Raw genomic sequence first — 19,747 nt, forward strand, 5'->3', positions numbered from 1 at the left:
AGAGGAAGAAGCAGAGGGCTGGGAGGCCTTCGTGATGGGACTTGGAAGTGTATAGGGACTGGATGTCCATCGTGAAGATAAGATGTTGGGGGCCGGGGAAGCGAAAATCATGGAGGAGGTGGAGGGCGTGGGTGGTGTCCCGAACGTAGGTGGGGAGTTCTTGGACTAAGGGGGACAGGACCGTGTCGAGATATGCAGAGATGAGTTCAGTGGGCAGGAGCAGGCTGAGACAATGGGTCGGCCGGGGCAGTCAGGTTTGTGGATTTTGGGTAGGAAGTAGAAACGGGCAGTGCGGGGTTGTGGGACTATGAGGTTGGAGGCAGTGGATAGGCGATCTCCTGAGGTGAAGAGGTTATGGATGGTCTGGGAGATGATGGTTTGGTGGTGTGAGGTGGGGTCATGGTCAAGGGGGCAGTCGGAGGAGGTGTCCGTGAGTGATAGATATAGGACAGATGTCAGGAGTAGTTTCTTTTACTCAGAGAGTAGCAGGGGCATGGAAAGCCCTGCCTGCAACAGTAGTAGACTCGCCAACTTTAAGGATATTTAAATGGTCATTGGATAGACATATGGACGAGAACAGAGTGGTGCTGGAAAAGTACAGCAGATCAGCCAGCATCCGAGGAGCAGGAGAGTCAATGTTTCAGGCAAAAGCCTCATTCTTGATGAAGGGCTTTTGCCTGAAACGTCAATTTTCCTGCTGCTTGGATGCTGCCTGACCTGCTGTACTTTTCCAGCGCCGCTCTAATGTTGACTCTACTCCAGCGTCTGCAGTACCCACTTCTGCCAAACGAACGAGGATGGAATTGCGTTGGGCAGACGGGCTTCAGATTCCTCACAGCTCGGTGCAACATTGAGGGCCGAAGGGCCTGTACCGTGCTGGCATGTTTTGTGTTTTATGTTCTAACCCTATCTATGAATCTCATCACTTTATATTTTTCCATCAAGGTGGTAAAAACAATGACCGCAGATGCTGGAAACCAGATTCTGGATCAGTGGTGCTGGAAGAGCACAGCAGTTCAGGCAGCATCCAACGAGCAGCAAAATCGACGTTTCGGGCAAAAGCCCTTCATCAGGAATAAAGGCAGAGAGACTGAAGCGTGGAGAGATAAGCTAGAGGAGGGTGGGGATGGGGAGAGAGTAGCATAGAGTACAATAGGTCAGTGGGAGAGGGGATGAAGGTGATAGGTCAGGGAGGAGAGGGTGGAGTGGATAGGTGGAAAAGGAGCTGGGCAGGTCGGACAAGTCCGGACAAGTCATGGGGACAGTGCTGAACTGGAAGTTTGGAACTAGGGTGAGGTGGGGGAAGGGGAAATGAGGAAACTGTTGAAGTCCACATAGGCAGCCCTCAGCCTCTCCTTTTAGCTGGTACTGTGTAATCCAGGCAGTATCTGTGTGCCCTCTCCACAACAACCCTGTACATCCTTCCCTGTAACTTACCACAATCCCCCACCCACCCCACCCACCCCCCCCCCCCGTGTGTGTGTGTAACCGGACTGACCCTGCTGCTGCTGACCTCTAACCTCACTGACCCTCCCTACAATCCCCAATCCTCCGGCTACACTCCGGAACTGATCCCGGATCCACAACAACCGCCGCCCGGACCTCACCCCCTCACCCTGCCCCCCTCACACCAGCCTCAGCGGCCCGGCCTCACCTCTGCCCCTCGATCTCCCTCCGGATCTCCAGATCCTCATCCTCCTCATCATCATCATCATCATCATCGTCCACCGCCCGCGAGAAAACCGGCACAACCTCCCCGAAAAACGTGGCCATCACCGAGAGGCCTGTCCTCACCCCCCGCCCCTCCCGGGCTGCACCGATCCACTCCCACCGTCAGAGGGAGCTCGTGTCCACCTGTGCTGCACCGATCCACTCCCACCGTCAGAGGGAGCTCCTGTCCACCTGTGCTGCACTGACCCTAATTTACCGTCAGAGAGAGCTCCTGTTCCCTCCCGTGCTGCACTGACCCTAATTCACCGTCAATGGGACGGTTCACCTGTGCCGCACTGATCTACTCCCACCGTCAGAGGGAGCTCCTGTTCTCCCATGCTGCCCTGGCTCTAAATAACCGTGAGAGGGAGCTCCTGTCCTCCCGTGCTGCACTGGCTCTAAATAACCGTGAGAGGGAGCTCCTGTCCTCCCGTGCTGCACTAACCCTAACTCACCGTCAGAGGGAGCTCCTGTCCACCTGTACTGCACTGACCCACACGGTCGGAGGGAGCTCCTGTTCCTCCGCTCCGGGCTGCACTGACCCACTCTCACCGTCGGAGGGAGCTCCTGTCCACCCGTGCTGAACTGACCACTCACCGTCAGAGGGAGCTCCTGTCCACCTGTGCTGCACTGACCAATCTCACCGTCGGAGGGAGCGTCTGTCCACCCGGGCTGCACTGACCCACTCACCGTGGCTTACACCTACCACCAGAGGGCGGACCTGCCCGTGCTGCACTAACATGATGTGGAGGAGCTCGTGTTGGACTGGAGTGGACTAAGTTAAAAATCACACAACACCAGGTTATCGTCCAACAGATGTATTTGGAAGCACTAGCTTTCAGAGCACTGCTCCTTCATCAGGTAGTTGGGGAGCAGGACCATAAGACACAGAATTTACAGCAAAAGATTACAGTGAAATACAACTGAAACAATATATTGAAGAAACCAAAATTGCTGTTAGGTCTTTGATCTTTAAGAATGGGTTGTGGGTTTCAGTTCATTAATATGTAAATCCCAGAACCTCTTTTAAGCCACATTCTCAAGATAACTTAAGTGTTAGAAACGAAAATCGCTTCTCAATAATCGCGCTAGACAAATTCAGGAAAACAAAGTTTTATTAACAAGTCAAGTCTGCAGAGTCGGGCACCCTTAAAGAAAAGGCGCGCTGAGGCTTACAAAGTCTCCCATTATATACAGCACAAGTCCCTCCTCTCCTTGGCTCCAACAAGCCATGAGGTTCACATTCTTAAAAACATCATTATTTTTATCACAAAGTCTGCAACAAGTGTCTTCAGAGTCTCTAAAGTTGTTGTTTTTCTCACCCTGTAGTCTTATCAGTCAAAGACTTATTCTTCTCTGTCTGTGCTAGCAGTCTTATCAGTCAAGGACTTATCCTTCCCTGCTGTGTGAATGGCTTCATCAATCAAGAGCCTGCTTGTTTTTACTATCGCTCACAAATTGTCAGCATTCTGCACAATTTAAACTATTCTACTTTTGAGTATATAAAATGGTTGTTAGAAAAGAAACAAAAGTTTTGTCTTTTATTATAGATCAGTCTGTGGTCCAGGCACATCTTAAAGTTTAAACCGAAATTACCTCTCACAATTCCACCCTTTTCTTTCTTTAAGATGTGCCTGACCAAGATAAGCCCCCCCTTCCCTCAAGGGCCCGGGAAATCCTTGGTCTTTCGCAGCAACATCACTTTAAGTTCCCATGTCCCATGTTGTGGAACCACCACTGCCTGGAGTCGGGAAATATTTTTCTGAATTAAAAACTGAATACAGGGAGTTAGGCAGGGTAATACGAGAAGAAGAATCATGCCTCCCCCAACCACCAGCAACGCCGTGCGCCACCAGCTACCACCTAGGAGACCATCCCACCATCCGATGCCACTAAGAGGACGCCAAGATTGTACTGGCACATGGGCCAATCTCCGAATTTCATCGGAAATTCTCAAAACCGCTTTACCATTATCGTCAATTTCTAGACAGCAGTTTGTCAGGTTAAATTTCCCGCACACACCCCCCTCCGAGGCCAACAGATAATCCAAGGCAAGTCGGTTTTGATATATAGCAGCCCTCATCTGATCCTGCTGCTGAGCCAACAGCTCTAGGGCCAGGGCAGTCCGGTTAGTAATGACCTCTACGACTGCTTGGAGCCTGATAATTCGATTTAGCATATAGATAGGAGTACGATATCCCCATGATCCGTCCTGTGCCCAAGTAGCCGGCCAGTAGTATTCAATAATCCGGGCCGGTGGCCACTCATCCCCCCCATCACCGACTTGGATATCCCTTGGCGACCTACGCAGGGAGTCAAAGAGTTTAACTCCCAAATCATCGCCTTCCTCCCGGGGTAATAGGAAGAATTCAGGTCTTATTAGACCCAGGAAACATACTCCAGCCCATCCCATGGGCAGTTTGGAATATGCCTGATTACCGCATATCCAAAATAGGCCATCTGGAGCAGGCCCTCCCTGCCTCACAACGTCATCCCACAACTCCTTTACCCCAGGGACGCCCTCATAAGGACCAGGACCACTGCAATTCCAGTATTCGGATTGTTGACCCTGTGGCAGAGTCTGGACAGGATTATTCCAGCATTGATTCCCCTGACAACCACCGCTCCACACTCTTTTCATGCCATCGGAAGGGTCAGCACTTAGCTCGTAAGAGGAGGAATCAGAACGTAACCGAATGCAATTTTGATGACCTCGGTGTGCAATGTACCAAGCAATATTCTCAGGCCACCATACTCGCGTGGTTGCATCCAATATATTCTGACAGGGGCTAATCCCTACCTTCACGGTCCCCTTGCCTTCAATACAGAACTGGCCCTCAGGGCTGTTTGTCAGTCTCCACCCCTGGCTTTTTCTGTCGTTGTCATGAGTCCAAGTGGTTTGCAGCAATTCCCCTATGTCTAAGCTTTGACCAGTCCACGGCCATTGTTCCGACATATGCGGCCCCCCACAGACCCAGCAATTGCTAACATTTAAAACAGTGGCTATTCTAGAGGTGAGATCAATAAACAGGTTTTGTGTAACATCAGGGAGTTCAATCTGTCCTTCTACCTCTTCGTATACAGATGGCACTTTAGGGAGCACGACCGTTCCCTGACGGTCTTGCTCTTTCCCCAACCCCCGATCAGGGATCTGTATCTTGGTCTCCTTGACTCTGTCAACCTGTTCCCTGAGCAACACGGAGGATAGGTCCCACCTCCCAGTTTTGCTAATACACACCCAGCGGTCATTTATAGGGCATCCATGGATTTTGCCACCGTATCCTTTATTATATACCTGATAATAGGGTCTCCCATCCTCCCAACATTCATGGCGTGCACTCACATCGTAACACCTATCGTCCACATAGGAATGGGACACAAATGATCCCGAATAGATTCGAATCCCAAGTCTTACTGTAGTTCGACATTTGTCACATCTCCCCTCACCCTCCCCCACATACAGGAGTAAACTGATCAATATCCCCACCAATACAGTCCAAGTAGAGTTCATTATTGCTGTCTTTTCAGTTTTACCGACAACGGCTTGTCCCCTTGCTCGCATGTCCAGGTGCTTTCTTCTTCAGGCGGAACAGGCCCCTTTATCCTTGATGCGTGGACCCACCCTTTTTCTTTCATCCGAACAGCTGTTTCAGTTGTTAACAGAACCAGGAACGGTCCTTCCCACCGCGGCTGGAGCTTTTCGGCCTTCCAGGTCTTAACAAGTATCCAATCTCCGGGCTCCACCTTATGCAGGAGGAAGTCGAGCGGCGGAGTCTGAGCCAGGATACCTTTCCTCCGGAGTTCTGCAAAAGAACGGGATAAGGCCAGTAAATAGGTTCGGATAAATACATCCCCCCCTTGTAGAGTGGGACATCCATCAACCTTACTCCAATACGGTAATCCGAAGAGCATATCATAGGGGGGAACCCCGACATCTCGGCGAGGTGCCGTACGTATCCGCAATAGGGCAATGGGCAGGCACTTTGGCCAGGATAACTTAGTTTCTAACATCAGCTTAGTCAATTGGGTCTTAAGCGTGCCATTCATTCTCTCAACTCGACCCGAACTCTGAGGATGCCAGGGTGCGTGGAATTTCCATTGGATACCCAGGGTAGTACAGATCAAATGGTGTAGCTTAGAAATAAAATGCGTCCCGCAGTCGGAGTCGATAGATTCCATTATGCCATATCTCGGGATTATGTTCTCTAACAACAGTCGGGCCACGGTTGGTGCATCGTCTTTGGCAGTTGGGAAAGCCTCTACCCAGTGAGTGAAATGGTCTACTATTACTAGCAGATATTTCCATCTCTGTACTGGGGGTAATTCTGTAAAGTCGACTTGATCCTCTGAAATGGCCTAATCGCTAGGGGCTGACCACCAGCTGGCATAGAACGCATGGTTTTCTGATTAATACGCCGGCAAGTGGGGCATCCGACTACCTCTTGTTGGGCTAATGTGTACATCCCCCTGCATACATAGTCTCTCAGGATTGTGTCACACATGGCTTGCACCCCCCAGTGGGTCTGATGGTGTAATCGGTGCAGAATACCCCGGGTGATCTGTTTGTTCAGTACTTGTCTCCCATCAGGAACCGTCCACTTCCCGTTAGTATCTAGCCGGGCACCCAATTGATCCATTTTATCAATCTCCCCCTGGGTGAAGACGGGTTGTTTAGCGAGCCCTTCCCTCAACGGTATTAACGTTAACAATTGGACGTATTTTTCGACCGCTGCCCGCTTGGCTTCCTCATCTGCCAGCCGGTTTCCCACCGCTTCCGGTGTCGACCCCTTCTGGTGACCGGGTACATGGACTACTGCGAGTTCTGTAGGCAACGCCAGGGCTTCCAACGTTAGGCTGATCATTTGTTCGTGAGCTAATTCTTTTCCCCGGGAAGTTATCAATCCTCGTTTCCCTGTCGCGGCCTCGAGTTCCTCCACCCTTCCTTTGTTCCGGCCCCGGTCCTCTTTTCCTCTGCTCTTGCCACAACTCTCCCCTTTCCTGTTCCTGCCACGGCTCCCCCTTTTCCCTCCTTCCAGCTGTCACTTGTTGCACCGTCTGCATCATTATCTTTGTCGCCTTCTTTTGCTTCTCATCGTCCCTTCTCACAAACACCTTTTGCGCCTCCCGTAGTAGTTCACTCAGAGGTTTACTATCCCAATCATCCATTTGCTCTAACTTCTTTCGTGTGTCAGCCAGGCTTTTGATACAAACTCTACCCGTATGAGTTGCTGTCCCACTTCCGTCTCAGGGTCCACCCCAGCGAACTGCTGCAAGTTCTTCCTAATCCTGTCTAGGAAGTCTGTAGGGGTTTCTTCCGGGTTTTGATGATTCCCAAAGGCCTTGGTAAAATTGTGCCCCTTCGGGGCTGCTGCCTTATTCCTTTTATCCAATATTCCCGCATGTCCCTCATGTTGCGTCTTCCTTCTACCGTTTGCTTATCCCACTCAGGGTCGGTGAGGGGAAATTTCTGCTCCCCTCCTGCTCCTCCCTCTCTCTCCCAGACCAACAGCGCAGCTTGTCGTATCATCTGTCACTCCTGGCCAGAGAACAATGTTCCCATGATGGAATACATCTCATCCCACGTGTAAGTATTTGGCCCCAGGAACTGATCTAATTGTTCAGCCAGGCCCATGGGGTCCTCCAGTAGGCCCTTCATCTCCCTCTTGTAATTCCGTACTTCAGTACTCGTTAAGGGGACGTTTACACATCCCGTCCCTCCTTCCGCGCCTCCCATGGGCACTTCCCGGAGTGGATTCATTCTTGCAATCGGGACAGAGTTCCGTCTGTGACTCTTTTCAGCTTGAGATCTAGTCTGTACTCCTGAGGCACCTGGTGGTTCCTCCCCGCTTTCTTCCCCTTCCCCTGAATCGTCGCCACCCGAAGGACCATTTTGCGGGGCCGACGGGGTCACGTAGATCAGGGTAAGTGATCTAAAGGTTCCCATTCTTTCTGCCCTTTCGAGTCTTCATTGGTTACCTTCATTTTGCAAGATAGTGTGACTGGCAGCCAACAAAAGGCGTAATCACTTTCCCCCCGAGTAACATTAGGTTTCGAATTGACATATAAAATTAGAGCTTGCCGGACCCAGTCTTCATCAGTGCCGAATTTAGGCCACCACACTGAGTCTCCCTGAATAGGTGTTTGGGACCACGTTTGACAGTATCTCACCATCTTCTTTCTAGATTTTCCTTTTCTCCTACCCTGATCCCAATTATTTAACATTATTCATAACGGACTATCGTCAGGTACCCCGGGGTATGTGTCATTGTCCCTGTTTAAGCCTACCTTTCCCTTAATCACCTTAGATCCCTTATTTCCCATTTCCGAGGACTTCGTATTTTTCCCGTGATAATCTATCACAATGTAGCCAATTCCCGGACCTTCAGTCCCGTGATCGCCCAGGTTCCTTTGCAGGCACCCCGGTCTTTGGATTCCTGTGTCCTACGTCTCTGTGACACAAATCACAGGCACCCCGTAGGTACACGTTCCTCCTCAAACACGGTCTCTGCAAAATCCCTCACAGGCGAGCCCCGGTCTCTAGATTCCTGAGTCCCACGTCTCTGCAGAAAAAAATCCACAGGCACCCTGTAGGTCCCCAGTCCTCCGGAAACACGGTCCCAGCAAGTTTTTACTTACCTGGGTTCGGTGCACCAAAATTACTCGATCATTAACCGTCCCCACTGCCTCGGGTACACCCCTCCTTTGTTTTCCTGAGCCTCCCGGATATCACTCGCTCAAACCGCGCGGGGCGACAAGCAAGGAATCAGGGACTGCTGAACTCAGCAGGGTGCACCTTCTCCGATATCCTTCCTCAACTCCCCTTGCGGCCGGAGTGTTGATCCCGGACGAGCCCCCAAGTTGTTAGAAACGAAAATCGCTTCTCAATAATCGCTCTAGACAAATTCAGGAAAACAAAGTTTTATTAACAAGTCAAGTCTGCAGAGTCGGGCACCCTTAAAGAAAAGGCGCGCTGAGGCTTACAAAGTCTCCCATTATATACAGCACAAGTCCCTCCTCTCCTTGGCTCCAACAAGCCATGAGGTTCACATTCTTAAAAACATCATTATTTTTATCACAAAGTCTGCAACAAATGTCTTCAGAGTCTCTAAAGTTGTTGTTTTTCTCACCCTGTAGTCTTATCAGTCAAAGACTTATTCTTCTCTGTCTGTGCTAGCAGTCTTATCAGTCAAGGACTTATCCTTCCCTGCTGTGTGAATGGCTTCATCAATCAAGAGCCTGCTTGTTTTTACTATCGCTCACAAATTGTCAGCATTCTGCACAATTTAAACTATTCTACTTTTGAGTATATAAAATGGTTGTTAGAAAAGAAACAAAAGTTTTGTCTTTTATTATAGATCAGTCTGTGGTCCAGGCACATCTTAAAGTTTAAACCGAAATTACCTCTCACATTAAGGTTTTATAGAAAACAGCAACATCTCAGCTCAGACAATGCATTAAATGTATGAGATGAGAGTCTGTCTGTATCCAAATCTTGAGTTAGAGTGGTTGTATTTCCAAAGTGGAATTTACAAAATATTACGTGGATTGACTGACTGCATTGACTGCCTGCAAATTGTGTGCTTTTTGAGCAAAATAAAATGTATCTAAAAATATAATTCTGTAAATATAAATTCACCCCAAACTTTGTGTGTCCATGAAAGAGAAAGTGTATGCGTTTGAGTGTGTGTTTGCATGTGTGCAAGCTTGGTAAAGTGTGTGTGTGAGTGTAATGGAGTATAGGCCTGTGAGAGTTAGTGTGGGGGGTACTGCTTGTGTTTATGAAAGAGGGTCTGCATGAGTGTGTGAATTTCTAAGAGTATGTGTGTGTGCGTGCGCGAAAGAGTGTACAGTGCAGTGGGGTCACCTGCAGTGTGACATAACCCAATGTTCCGGTTGAGGCCATCCTCATGGGTACCAAACCTGGCTATCAGCCTCTGCTCAGTCACTTTGCGTTGTTGCCTATCCCAAAATCCGCCTTGGAGGATGATCATCCAAAGATACAAGACCAAATATTTCTGACCCCTGACGTGTTCTCAGGCTGGAAGGGAACATCCCTGCCTGGTGATTGTTGAGCGATGTCTATTCATCCATTGTCATAGCGTCTGCTTGGTCTCGCAAATGTACCATGCCCCGGGGCAACGTTGCCTGCAGAGTATGAGATAGACCACGTTGGCAGAGTCACATCAGTACCTGCCATGTACATGGTGGGTGGTGTTCCCACGTGTAATGGTGGTCTCTGTGTCGACACTCTGACACGTCTTGCAGTGGTTACTATGACAGAGTTGTACGGTGTTGCGGTCGATGTTGTCCTGAAGGCTGAACAGTTTGCTGCGAATAGTGATCCGTTTAAGGTTTGGCGGTTGTTTAAAGATGAGAAGTGACACATGGGGAAGGTCTTGGCGAGATGCTCATCCTCATCGATAACGTGTTGCAGGCTGCGAAAAACGGTTTTTCGGCTCTCAGGCAGTCAGGGACATTCACCCTCGGATCTTCAGGTGACCATCCTCCAAGGCAGATTTCAGGATATGCAACAACACAAAGTGGCTGAGCAGAGTCTGATAGCTCAATTTAATATCCATGAGCATAGCCTCAACCGGGACCTTGGTTCATGTCACACTACAGGTGACACTCACACAGACCCTCACACACACACATACATCTCCCACACCCACACACATACTACCAAGCTCGCGCACATGCAAACACTCACTCTCACACGTGCACTCACAGGCACACACTCATTCTCTCTCTGTACTATGCACGCACACACAGATAGAAGTCTATGAGATAAATTTGTATTTACAGATTTATATTTGTAGATACATTCTATTTTGCTCAAAAATGCACAATCTGCAGCCAGTGAATGCAGGCAGTCAATCCATGTAATAGTTTACAAGTTCCTCACATTATTAGGTTTCTGGGTGATGAGGAATGAACTGGCTCCTCTTTTTGTGAATCTGCCCGCTCAGTTGGATGAGGGGGGCAGATTTATAAGATTAATTTTTAAAGGATCTGTTCATTGGTGGATACCTTTCTCCCAGAGCACATGGATTTATGTTTGCTTTCACTAATCTTTTTCTTTTTACATACTTATGGAGGTCTTACAACGCACTTTTATAGAAATGTAGAAACTAGGAGCAGAAGGGTCAGTATGGACTCAATGGGCCAAATAGTCTGCTTCCACACTGTCGGGATTATAAGATACTAAATGGGGGAACTATAGTTATCAGGGCTGGAACCAATGCTATTCACTATATATATATCACCAATTTGAGTGAGGGAATCAAGTGTAATATTTGCAAGTTTGCTGATAACGCAAAACCAGGATGGAATGTGAGGGGGGAGGATGTAAAATTTGGTGGGATGAAGAGAATATAACCAAGTTGAGTGACTAGACAAATGCATGGCAGATGCAATATAACATAGCTAAATGTCAAGTTGTCCTGGATAGTAGGACAATAGAATGACAGTATTATTTAAATAGTGATAGGTTGAGAAATGTTCATGTACAAGGCACCTCTGTGTCTTTGCACAATGATCATTAAAAGGAATAATATAGGTATAGCAAGCAGTTCAGATGTCAAATGGCATGTTCACCTTCATGACAAGATTAAAAATCTCACAACACTAGGTTATAGTCCAACAGGTTTATTTGGAAGCACTAGCTTTCAGAGTACTGCTCCTTCAGGTAGTTGTGGAGCAGGACCATAAGACAGAATTTATAGCAAAAGATTAGTGTCATACAAATGAAACAATATATTGAACAAACCTAGATTGCTATTAAGCCTTTCATCTTTTAGAATGGGTTGCAGGTTTTGGTTCATTAATATGTAAACCCCAGAACTTCTTTTAAGTCATATCCTCGTGATAAATGAAGGTTTTATTTTTAAAAAGGTGACATCTCAACTCAGGCAATGCTTTAAAGGTTCAAAGTTTGGGAGAAGATTTGTAGCTCGGGTGCTCATTGTTGTGGTTCTGTTCGCCAAGCTGCGAGTTTGTGTTGCAGACGTTTCGTCCCCGGTCTAGGTGACATCCTCAGTGCTTGGGAGCCTCCTGTGAAGCGCTTCGGTGATCTTTCCTCCGGCATTTGTAGTGGTTTGAATCTGCCGCTTCCGGTTGTCAGTTTCAGCTGGCCGTTGCAGTGGTCGGTATACTGGGTCCAGGTCGATGTGCTTATTGATTGAATCTGTGGATGTATTATAGGACAAGCCAAACAGAGAACAGCCAGGGAGTTCCTAGAGGCATGGCACTCATCCACAGATTCAATCAATAAGCACATCGACCTGGAATACTCTCTGAGGTAGGTTAGGATATCTCATCAGAATGGACGAGTTGCACCTCAGGGTCTGTTTCTGTGTTGCTCATCTCTATGACTCACTTACACACATGCACACAGATACACATATCAGTCTATGGGGTGAATTTGCATTGCAGATTTGTATTTGTTGATATATTCTATTTTTGCTCAAAAAGCACAATCTGCAGGCAGTCAATCCATATAACATTTTATGAATTCCTACTTCGGAAAGAGAACAATTTCTGATTTAATATTCGGATACAGACAGACTCTATCTCGCTTTTAAAATAAAACTTTAAGTTATCTCGAGAATGTGAGTTAAAAGCAGCTCTGGGATTTACATAGAATGAACCTAAACCTGCAACCCATTCTAAAAGGTGAAAGACTTAACAGCAATCTAGGTTTGTTCATTATATCGTTTCAGTTGCATGACTCTAATCTTGTGCTATAAATTCTGTGTTCCCTGATCCTGCTTCACAGCTACCTAATGAAGTAGCAATGCTCCGAAAGCTAGTGCTTCCAAATAATTATAACCTGGTGTTGTGAGAGTTTTAACTTTGTCCACTCCAGTCCAACACTGGCACCTCCACTTTATTACAAGAGAGGTCGAGTACAACAGCAATGAAGACTTACTGCAGCTCTATAGGCCCTCGATCTCTTCATAGCCAACTGCCAATGCGACATTAACCGCCTCAACTTCTCCACCCCTCTCACCCACTCCAACCTCTCACCCTCGGAACGTGCAGCCCTCCACTCCCTCCGTTCCAATCCCAACTTCACTATCAAACCTGCAGACAAGGGAGGCACGGTAGTAGTTTGGCGCACCGACTTTTACACCGCTGAGGCTAAACGCCAGCTCGCGGACACCTCCTCCTACTGCCCCCTTGACCATGACCCCACCTCCCACCACCAAACCATCATCTCCCAGACCATCCATTACCTCATCACCTCAGGGGATCTCCCATCCACCGCCTCCAACCTCATAGTCCCACAACCCCGCACCGCCCGTTTCTACCTCCTACCCAAAATCCATAAACCTGACTGCCCTGGCCGACCCATTGTCTCAGCCTGCTCCTGCCCCACCGAACTCATCTCTGCATACCTCGACACGGTCCTGTCCCCCATAGTCCAAGAACTCCCCACCTACATTCAGGACACCACCCACACCCTCCACCTCCTCCATAATTTTCGCTTCCCCGGTCCCCAACGTCTTATCTTCACCATCGACATCCAGTCCCTGTACACCTCATCCCCCATCACGAAGGACTCAAAGCCCTCCGCTTCTTCCTTTCCCGCCGTACCAACCAGTACCCTTCTACTGACACCCTCCTTCGACTGACTGAACTGGTCCTCACCCTGAACAACTTCTCTTTCCAATCCTCCCACTTCCTCCAAACCAAAGGAGTAGCCATGGGCACCCGCATGGGCCCCAGCTATGCCTGCCTCTTCGTAGGATATGTGGAACAGTCCATCTTCCGCAGGTACACTGGCACCACACCCCACCTTTTCCTCCACTACATCGATGACTGTATCGGCGCCGCCTCGTTCTCCCACGAGGAGGTTGAACAGTTCATCCACTTTACCAACACCTTCCACCCCGACCTCAAATTCACCTGGAACGTCTCAGACTCCTCCCTCCCCTTCCTAGACCTTTCCATTTCTATCTCGGGCGACCGAATCAACACGGACATTTACTATAAACCGACCGACTCCCACAGCTACCTAGACTACACCTCCTCCCACCCTGCCCCCTGTAAAAACGCCATCCCATATTCCCAATTCCTTCGTCTCCGCCGCATCTGCTCCCAGGAGGACCAGTTCCAATACCGTACAATCCAGATGGCCTCCTTCAAAGACCGCAATTTCCCCCCAGACTTGGTCGACGATGCCCTCCACCGCATCTCCTCCACTTCCCTCTCCTCCGCCCTTGAGCCCCGCCCCTCCAACTGCCACCAGGACAGAACCCCACTGGTCCTCACCTACCACCCCACCAACCTCCATATACAGCGTATCATCCGCCGTCAATTCCGCCACCTCCAAACGGACCCCACCATCATGGATATATTTCCCTCCCCCCCCCCCTCTATCAGCGTTCCGAAAAGACCACTCCCTCCGTGACTCCGTCTGGTCCACACCCCCCACCAACCCAACCTCCACTCCTGGCACCTTCTCCTGCAACCGCAAGAAATGCAAAACTTGGGCCCACACCTCCCCCCTTACTTCCCTCCAAGGCCCCAAGGGATACTTCCATATCCGCCACAAATTCACCTGCACCTCCACACACATCATTTATTGCATCTGCTGCACCCGATGTGGCCTCCTCTATATTGGGGAGACAGGCCGCCTACATGCGGAACGTTTCAGAGAACACCTCTGGGACACCCGGACCAACCAACCCAACCACCCCGTGGCTCAACACTTCAACTCCCCCTCCCACTCCACCAAGGACATGCAGGTCCTTGGACTCCTCCATCGCGAGACCATAGTAACATGACGGTTGGAGGAAGAGCGCCTCATCTTCCGCATAGGAACCCTCCAACCACAAGGGATGAACTCAGATTTCTCCAGTTTCCTCATTTCCCCTCCCCCCACCTTGTCTCAGTCAAATCCCTTGAACCCAGCACCTCCTTCCTAGCCTGCAATCTTCTTCCTGACCTCTCCGCCCCCACCCCACTCCGGCCTATCACCCTCACCTTGACCTCCTTCCACCTATCGCATTCCCAACGCCCCTCCCCCAAGTCCCTCCTCCCTACCTTTTATCTTAGCCTGCTGGACACACTTTCCTCATTCCTGAAGAAGGGCTTATGCCTGAAATGTCAATTCTCCTGTTCTTTGGATGCTGCCTGACCTGCTGCGCTTTTCCAGCAACACATTTTCAGCTCTTGCTAAAACTAAGCCTAGTTTGCTGTTTTTGTCTCATTAGCTAAGATAAGTTATATTCACCACAGAGTGAGTGCAGCAAGGTTCACCAGACTGATTTCTGGAATGGCAGGTTGTCCTATGAAAGGAGATTAGGTTGACTGGTCCTGTATTAATTGGTGTTTAGGAGATGGAGAAGAAATCTCATTGAAATGTATAAAAATCTGACAGGCTGGACAGACTAGATGCAGGGATGATATTTCCTCTGACTGAGAGAGACATATCCAGAGGTCATGACCTCTTGCTACAGGTCAGTTTGGACTGAGATAAAGAGACAGTTGTTCATCCATTCCACTATCCTCTCCGACCTATTAACTTCACCCCAACTTCATCTATCTATCATATTCTCAGCTACCTTCCCATCAGTCCCACCCACTCCCATTTCTCTCTCAGCCCCCTTGGACCACAAGCGTCATTCCTGATGGAGGGCTTATGCCCGAAACATCAATTCCCCTACTCATTAAATGCTGCCTGACCAGCTGTGCTTTTCTCGCACCATACTCTTCAACTCTCTTCCAACAGTTTACTGCATCAGGAGCTCCTGCTTTGCTCGTCTTTACAATCGGGGAGACCAAACTAAACTTTAGGGAATGGTTCAACGAACATGTTAGCTGGGCCTGCAGGGGCTGACTGGACCTCCCAGTCACTGCCCATTTTAATTCCCCTACCCACACCCTTTCCGACATGACCACCCTCTGCCTCCTCCATTGCCACAACGAACCAAACCGCAAATTGAAGGAATACTACTTCATCTTCTGTCTGGGCAGCCTACAGCCCAGAGGACTCAACATTAGTTCTCCAATTTCAAATAACCTTCCTTCCATCCCCTGACTCCCTTCCCAACTCCTCTCCTTCCCTTCCCGCTACTGGATTAATTCCTCCCATTGACCAACCAGGTCATACCCTCTCCATCTTCACCTATCCCCATTTCACCACCCTGCCCCCATCACCCCTTTATCTGCAGCTCCCCTGACACCCACTCCTGGTCCCCAAGAAGAGTTACACCAAAACCTCAACTTCTCCACCTCCTGATGCTGCCTGGCTTGCTTGTTCTTCCAGTCTCCTCCTTTTCAGCCAGCATTTGTTGTCCATCCTTCATTTTCCTTGACTGAGTGATCACCTTCTGTTCGAGAGATGTGGGTGTTGCTGGGAAGGCAACCTTATTGTCATCAGATCTTTCCCAACCTAAAAGGCACAGTCCCAACCTGTAATCTCTTGGCATTGAAGGACAAGGACATTAGATCCTTGAGAATCCAGTATCTCAGTTTCACTTTGAGTCATGTTCAATTCCTGACATGGACCTCTACTGCCTTTCATTGTTGTTGGATCAAAATACTGGATTTCCCACCCTTGCAGCACAGTGAAGTGAACCTACTGCAACATCCATGGGGCAGCATGGTGACTCAGTGGTTAACACTGCTGCCTCTCAGCATCAGGGACCTGTGTTCAATTCCACCCTTGGGTGACTGTGTGGAGTTTGCACATTCTCCCCACATCTGCATATGGTTTCCTCTGGGTGCTCCGGTTTCCTCCCACAACCCAAAGATGTGCAGGTCAGGTGAATTGGCCATGCAAAATTGCCCATAGTGTTAGGTGCATCAGTCAGGGGTAAATGTTTAGATTAGATTAGATTAGATTAGATTACAGTGTGGAAACAGGCCCTTCGGCCCAACAAGTCCACACCGACCCGCCGAAGCGAAACCCACCCATACCCCTACATTTACCCCTTACCTAACACTACGGGCAATTTAGTATGGCCAATTCACCTAACCTGCACATCTTTGGACTGTGGGAGGAAACCGGAGCACCCGGAGGAAACCCACGCAGACACGGGGAGAACGTGCAAACTCCACACAGTCAGTCGCCTGAGTCAGGAATTGAACCCGGGTCTCTGGCGCTGCGAGGCAGCAGTGCTAACCACTGTGCCACCGTGCCGCCCACATGTTGGGGATGAGTCTGTGGGTTACTCTTTGGAGGGTCAGTGTGAACTTGTTGGGCCAAATGGCTTCCTTCCACACTGTATGGATTCTAATCTAAAAATAAAGAATAATCAAAAATGAGCCAAGGTGTGAAGAGAAGGTTTTCTTCTAAACATCAGGTTATGAAGAACAGGAGTGGATTGCTTGGAAAGAGCAGAAGAGTTGCTTTTAAAAACAAATAGAATAAGCACCTGAAAATGAAAGATCTGTGGGCCATTTTGGATAGCACTTTCAAAAATATAACAAAGACATGAGTGGCCAGATGGTCCCCTTGTGCAGAGTATGATTTGTCAAATAATACAAATCACACACAATTCCTTCATGTATACTTCCATATACATGACAAGTGTCAAATCAGCAAACCATTTCCCCAGTTAAAAGATTGCTATTATAGCTAAAATTCTTTCGAATATTCTTTCGAGCAAAGGCTTAATCTTTATCAAAGTGATGTCCTTCCTCATTTGTATGCAAGGATACTAGTGAGAGTGCGTCATGTATCCTGGTGACTAGTTTTCTGCTTATTTGTCCAATGTAGTGTTTGTTACAGTTCTTCCAAGGTATTTTGTAAATGGCTGCAGAATGCTTAGAGAAATGATTAATGATGTCCACAACAGATTTTGTAAATACAACTGGGAAATTTCATGCCAAAAATCTTTACTCACTAATGCAACAGATCATGAATGGACAGACACAGTACAACAAGCCATAGACATTAGACAGCAACAACACTGAAAATAAAAGAACTAGACAAACTTACACAAAATAACAACACAGAAGCATGGATAAAAAAAAACTTATCTGACCGACCCTTAACAGACACTGAGAAAGACGTCTTAGTAAGAGGGCTAAATTACAACTTACAGGATGTGGACAAGAAAGATTTCTTAGCATTTTAGACACAACACTGAAAGACAACCAACTCACAGAAGAAACCCAGCAAACCATCAACCATTAAACAGGAAAGAAGAAACAAAACACACTCAATACACAAGAAAGCACTAAAAAAAACATTGTTATCCTACCTGCAGACAAAGGACGCTTGACAGTGATGTTCAATCAAAGAAACTACATTAAGAAAGCGAACCCATTACTTGCAGATACCAACACTGATCAATAAGTGGCAATAATTCCGACCCCACAACTAGAGAACAGAATCACAGCTCTACTCAAAACACTTCAGAAATCTGGAGAAATAAATAAGACCGACTTCCAAAAAAATGAAACCAGAGGGATCCAATACACCACGCTTCTACAGATTACCCAAAATTCATAAACCGGCAGCCCCCCTCAGACCAATAGTCGTGTTACCTGGAACACCATCATACAGAATAGCCAAGGAGCTACACCAAACACTTAGCAGAAGACTCACGCCACTCCATCCACTCAACCCAAGAATTCTTGAAGACATCAAGACAGAAGAGGATGAAATAATGGTCTCCTTTGATGAAACAGCCCTGTTCACATCCAACATCAATCTGGCCAAGGGAACACTGACTATACTATTAGAAGAACCAAAGACACATACACCAAACACCACCAACTTCATCAGCAAGGGCAATGTCGTCAAGCTAGTGGACCTATGCCTTACCACTCACTTCACCTTCAACAACAAAACGTACAGACAAACCATGGGATCTCCGATATCAAGGTTCTTTGCAGAGGCAGTAATGCAGAGACTCGAACAAACAGCTCTGCCAACCATCCAACCTAAACTTTGGGTCTGCCACATGGATGACACCTTTGTCATCACTAAATAAAACAAATTAGAGGACACCTTCAAGACCATCGATAACACCCTTACTGGCATAAAATTCACTCAAGAGGAGCAAAACAACAACAAACTGCCATTCCTAGATGTTGTAGTAGAGAGAACAGCCAATGGGGAACTTCAAACCAGTGTCTACAGGAAAACACCACATACCGATTAAAAACTGAACTACAGAAGCCGTCACCCACAAATGAAGCTGCATTAGAACATTGTTTCAATGAGCCACCACACACTGCAGCACAGAGGAACGATGCAGAGCAGAGAAAAATCACCTATACAATGTATTCAAAAAGAACCGGTACCCAATGAACACAGTCCACCGATTTCTCAGCAACAAACCCAAACAAGCAGACAAAACACGGCCAGAAACTCTAGCCACTCTCCCATACATCAAAGACATCTTGAAATGACTGGCAGACTACTCAGACCTCTTGGCATCATGGTAGCCCACAAACTGACCAAGACACTAAAACAGCAGCTAATGAACTTGAAAGACCCTATACAGACAACAAGCAAAACTAATGTCATTTACAAAATACCTTGTAAGAACTGTAACAAACACTACATTGGACAAACAGGCAGAAGACTAGCCACCAGGATACATGAACATCATCCAGCCACAAAAAGACATGACCCACTCTCACTAGTATCCTTACATACCGATGAGGAAGGACACCACTTTGACTGTGACAACACATCCATCCTAGGACAAACCAAACTGAGACACGCATGAGAATTCCTAGAAGCATGGCATTCCAACCGGAACTCTATCAACAAACACATTGACTTGGATACCATTTAGCACACCTGAGAAAGAGAATGGGAAATGATGTCATCAACCCAAGGAAACCGAAACACAAATAAAAAGTGGGCCATGCCACCAGTGCTTCATCCAGAGGCTTACTCATGGTGTTAACCAAGTATGGTGACAAAAGATCTGAAAACGAACATTCCAGCTCAGCGAGCAAATTTACATCAGTTTATTGCCCATTTCTAGTTGCCAGAGAAGTTGGTGATGAGTTGACTTCTTGAACTGCTGCAGGTAGAGCTTTAGTGAGTGAATTCCAGAATTTT

At 47.9% G+C, this 19,747-nt stretch overlaps 1 protein-coding gene across 1 annotated transcript in view; it reads right to left on the reverse strand.

Moving 5' to 3' along the window:
• Positions 1-1,810, reverse strand: part of psmg1 (proteasome (prosome, macropain) assembly chaperone 1) — a 37,382-nt gene extending 35,572 nt beyond the window's left edge. Inside the window, exon 1 of the mRNA XM_087992519.1 lies at positions 1,655-1,810. Coding sequence (XP_087848645.1) covers positions 1,655-1,773 — 119 coding nt within the window. The 5' untranslated portion in view covers positions 1,774-1,810. The remainder of the gene's footprint in view (positions 1-1,654) is intronic.
• Positions 1,811-19,747: the final 17,937 nt, after the last annotated feature.

Source organism: Chiloscyllium plagiosum, unplaced genomic scaffold (genome assembly GCF_037043375.1).
Source record: "Chiloscyllium plagiosum isolate Xiang-an unplaced genomic scaffold, Cpla_swu_hap1 HiC_scaffold_12, whole genome shotgun sequence".
In the NCBI taxonomy this organism is placed as follows: Eukaryota; Metazoa; Chordata; class Chondrichthyes; order Orectolobiformes; family Hemiscylliidae; genus Chiloscyllium; species Chiloscyllium plagiosum.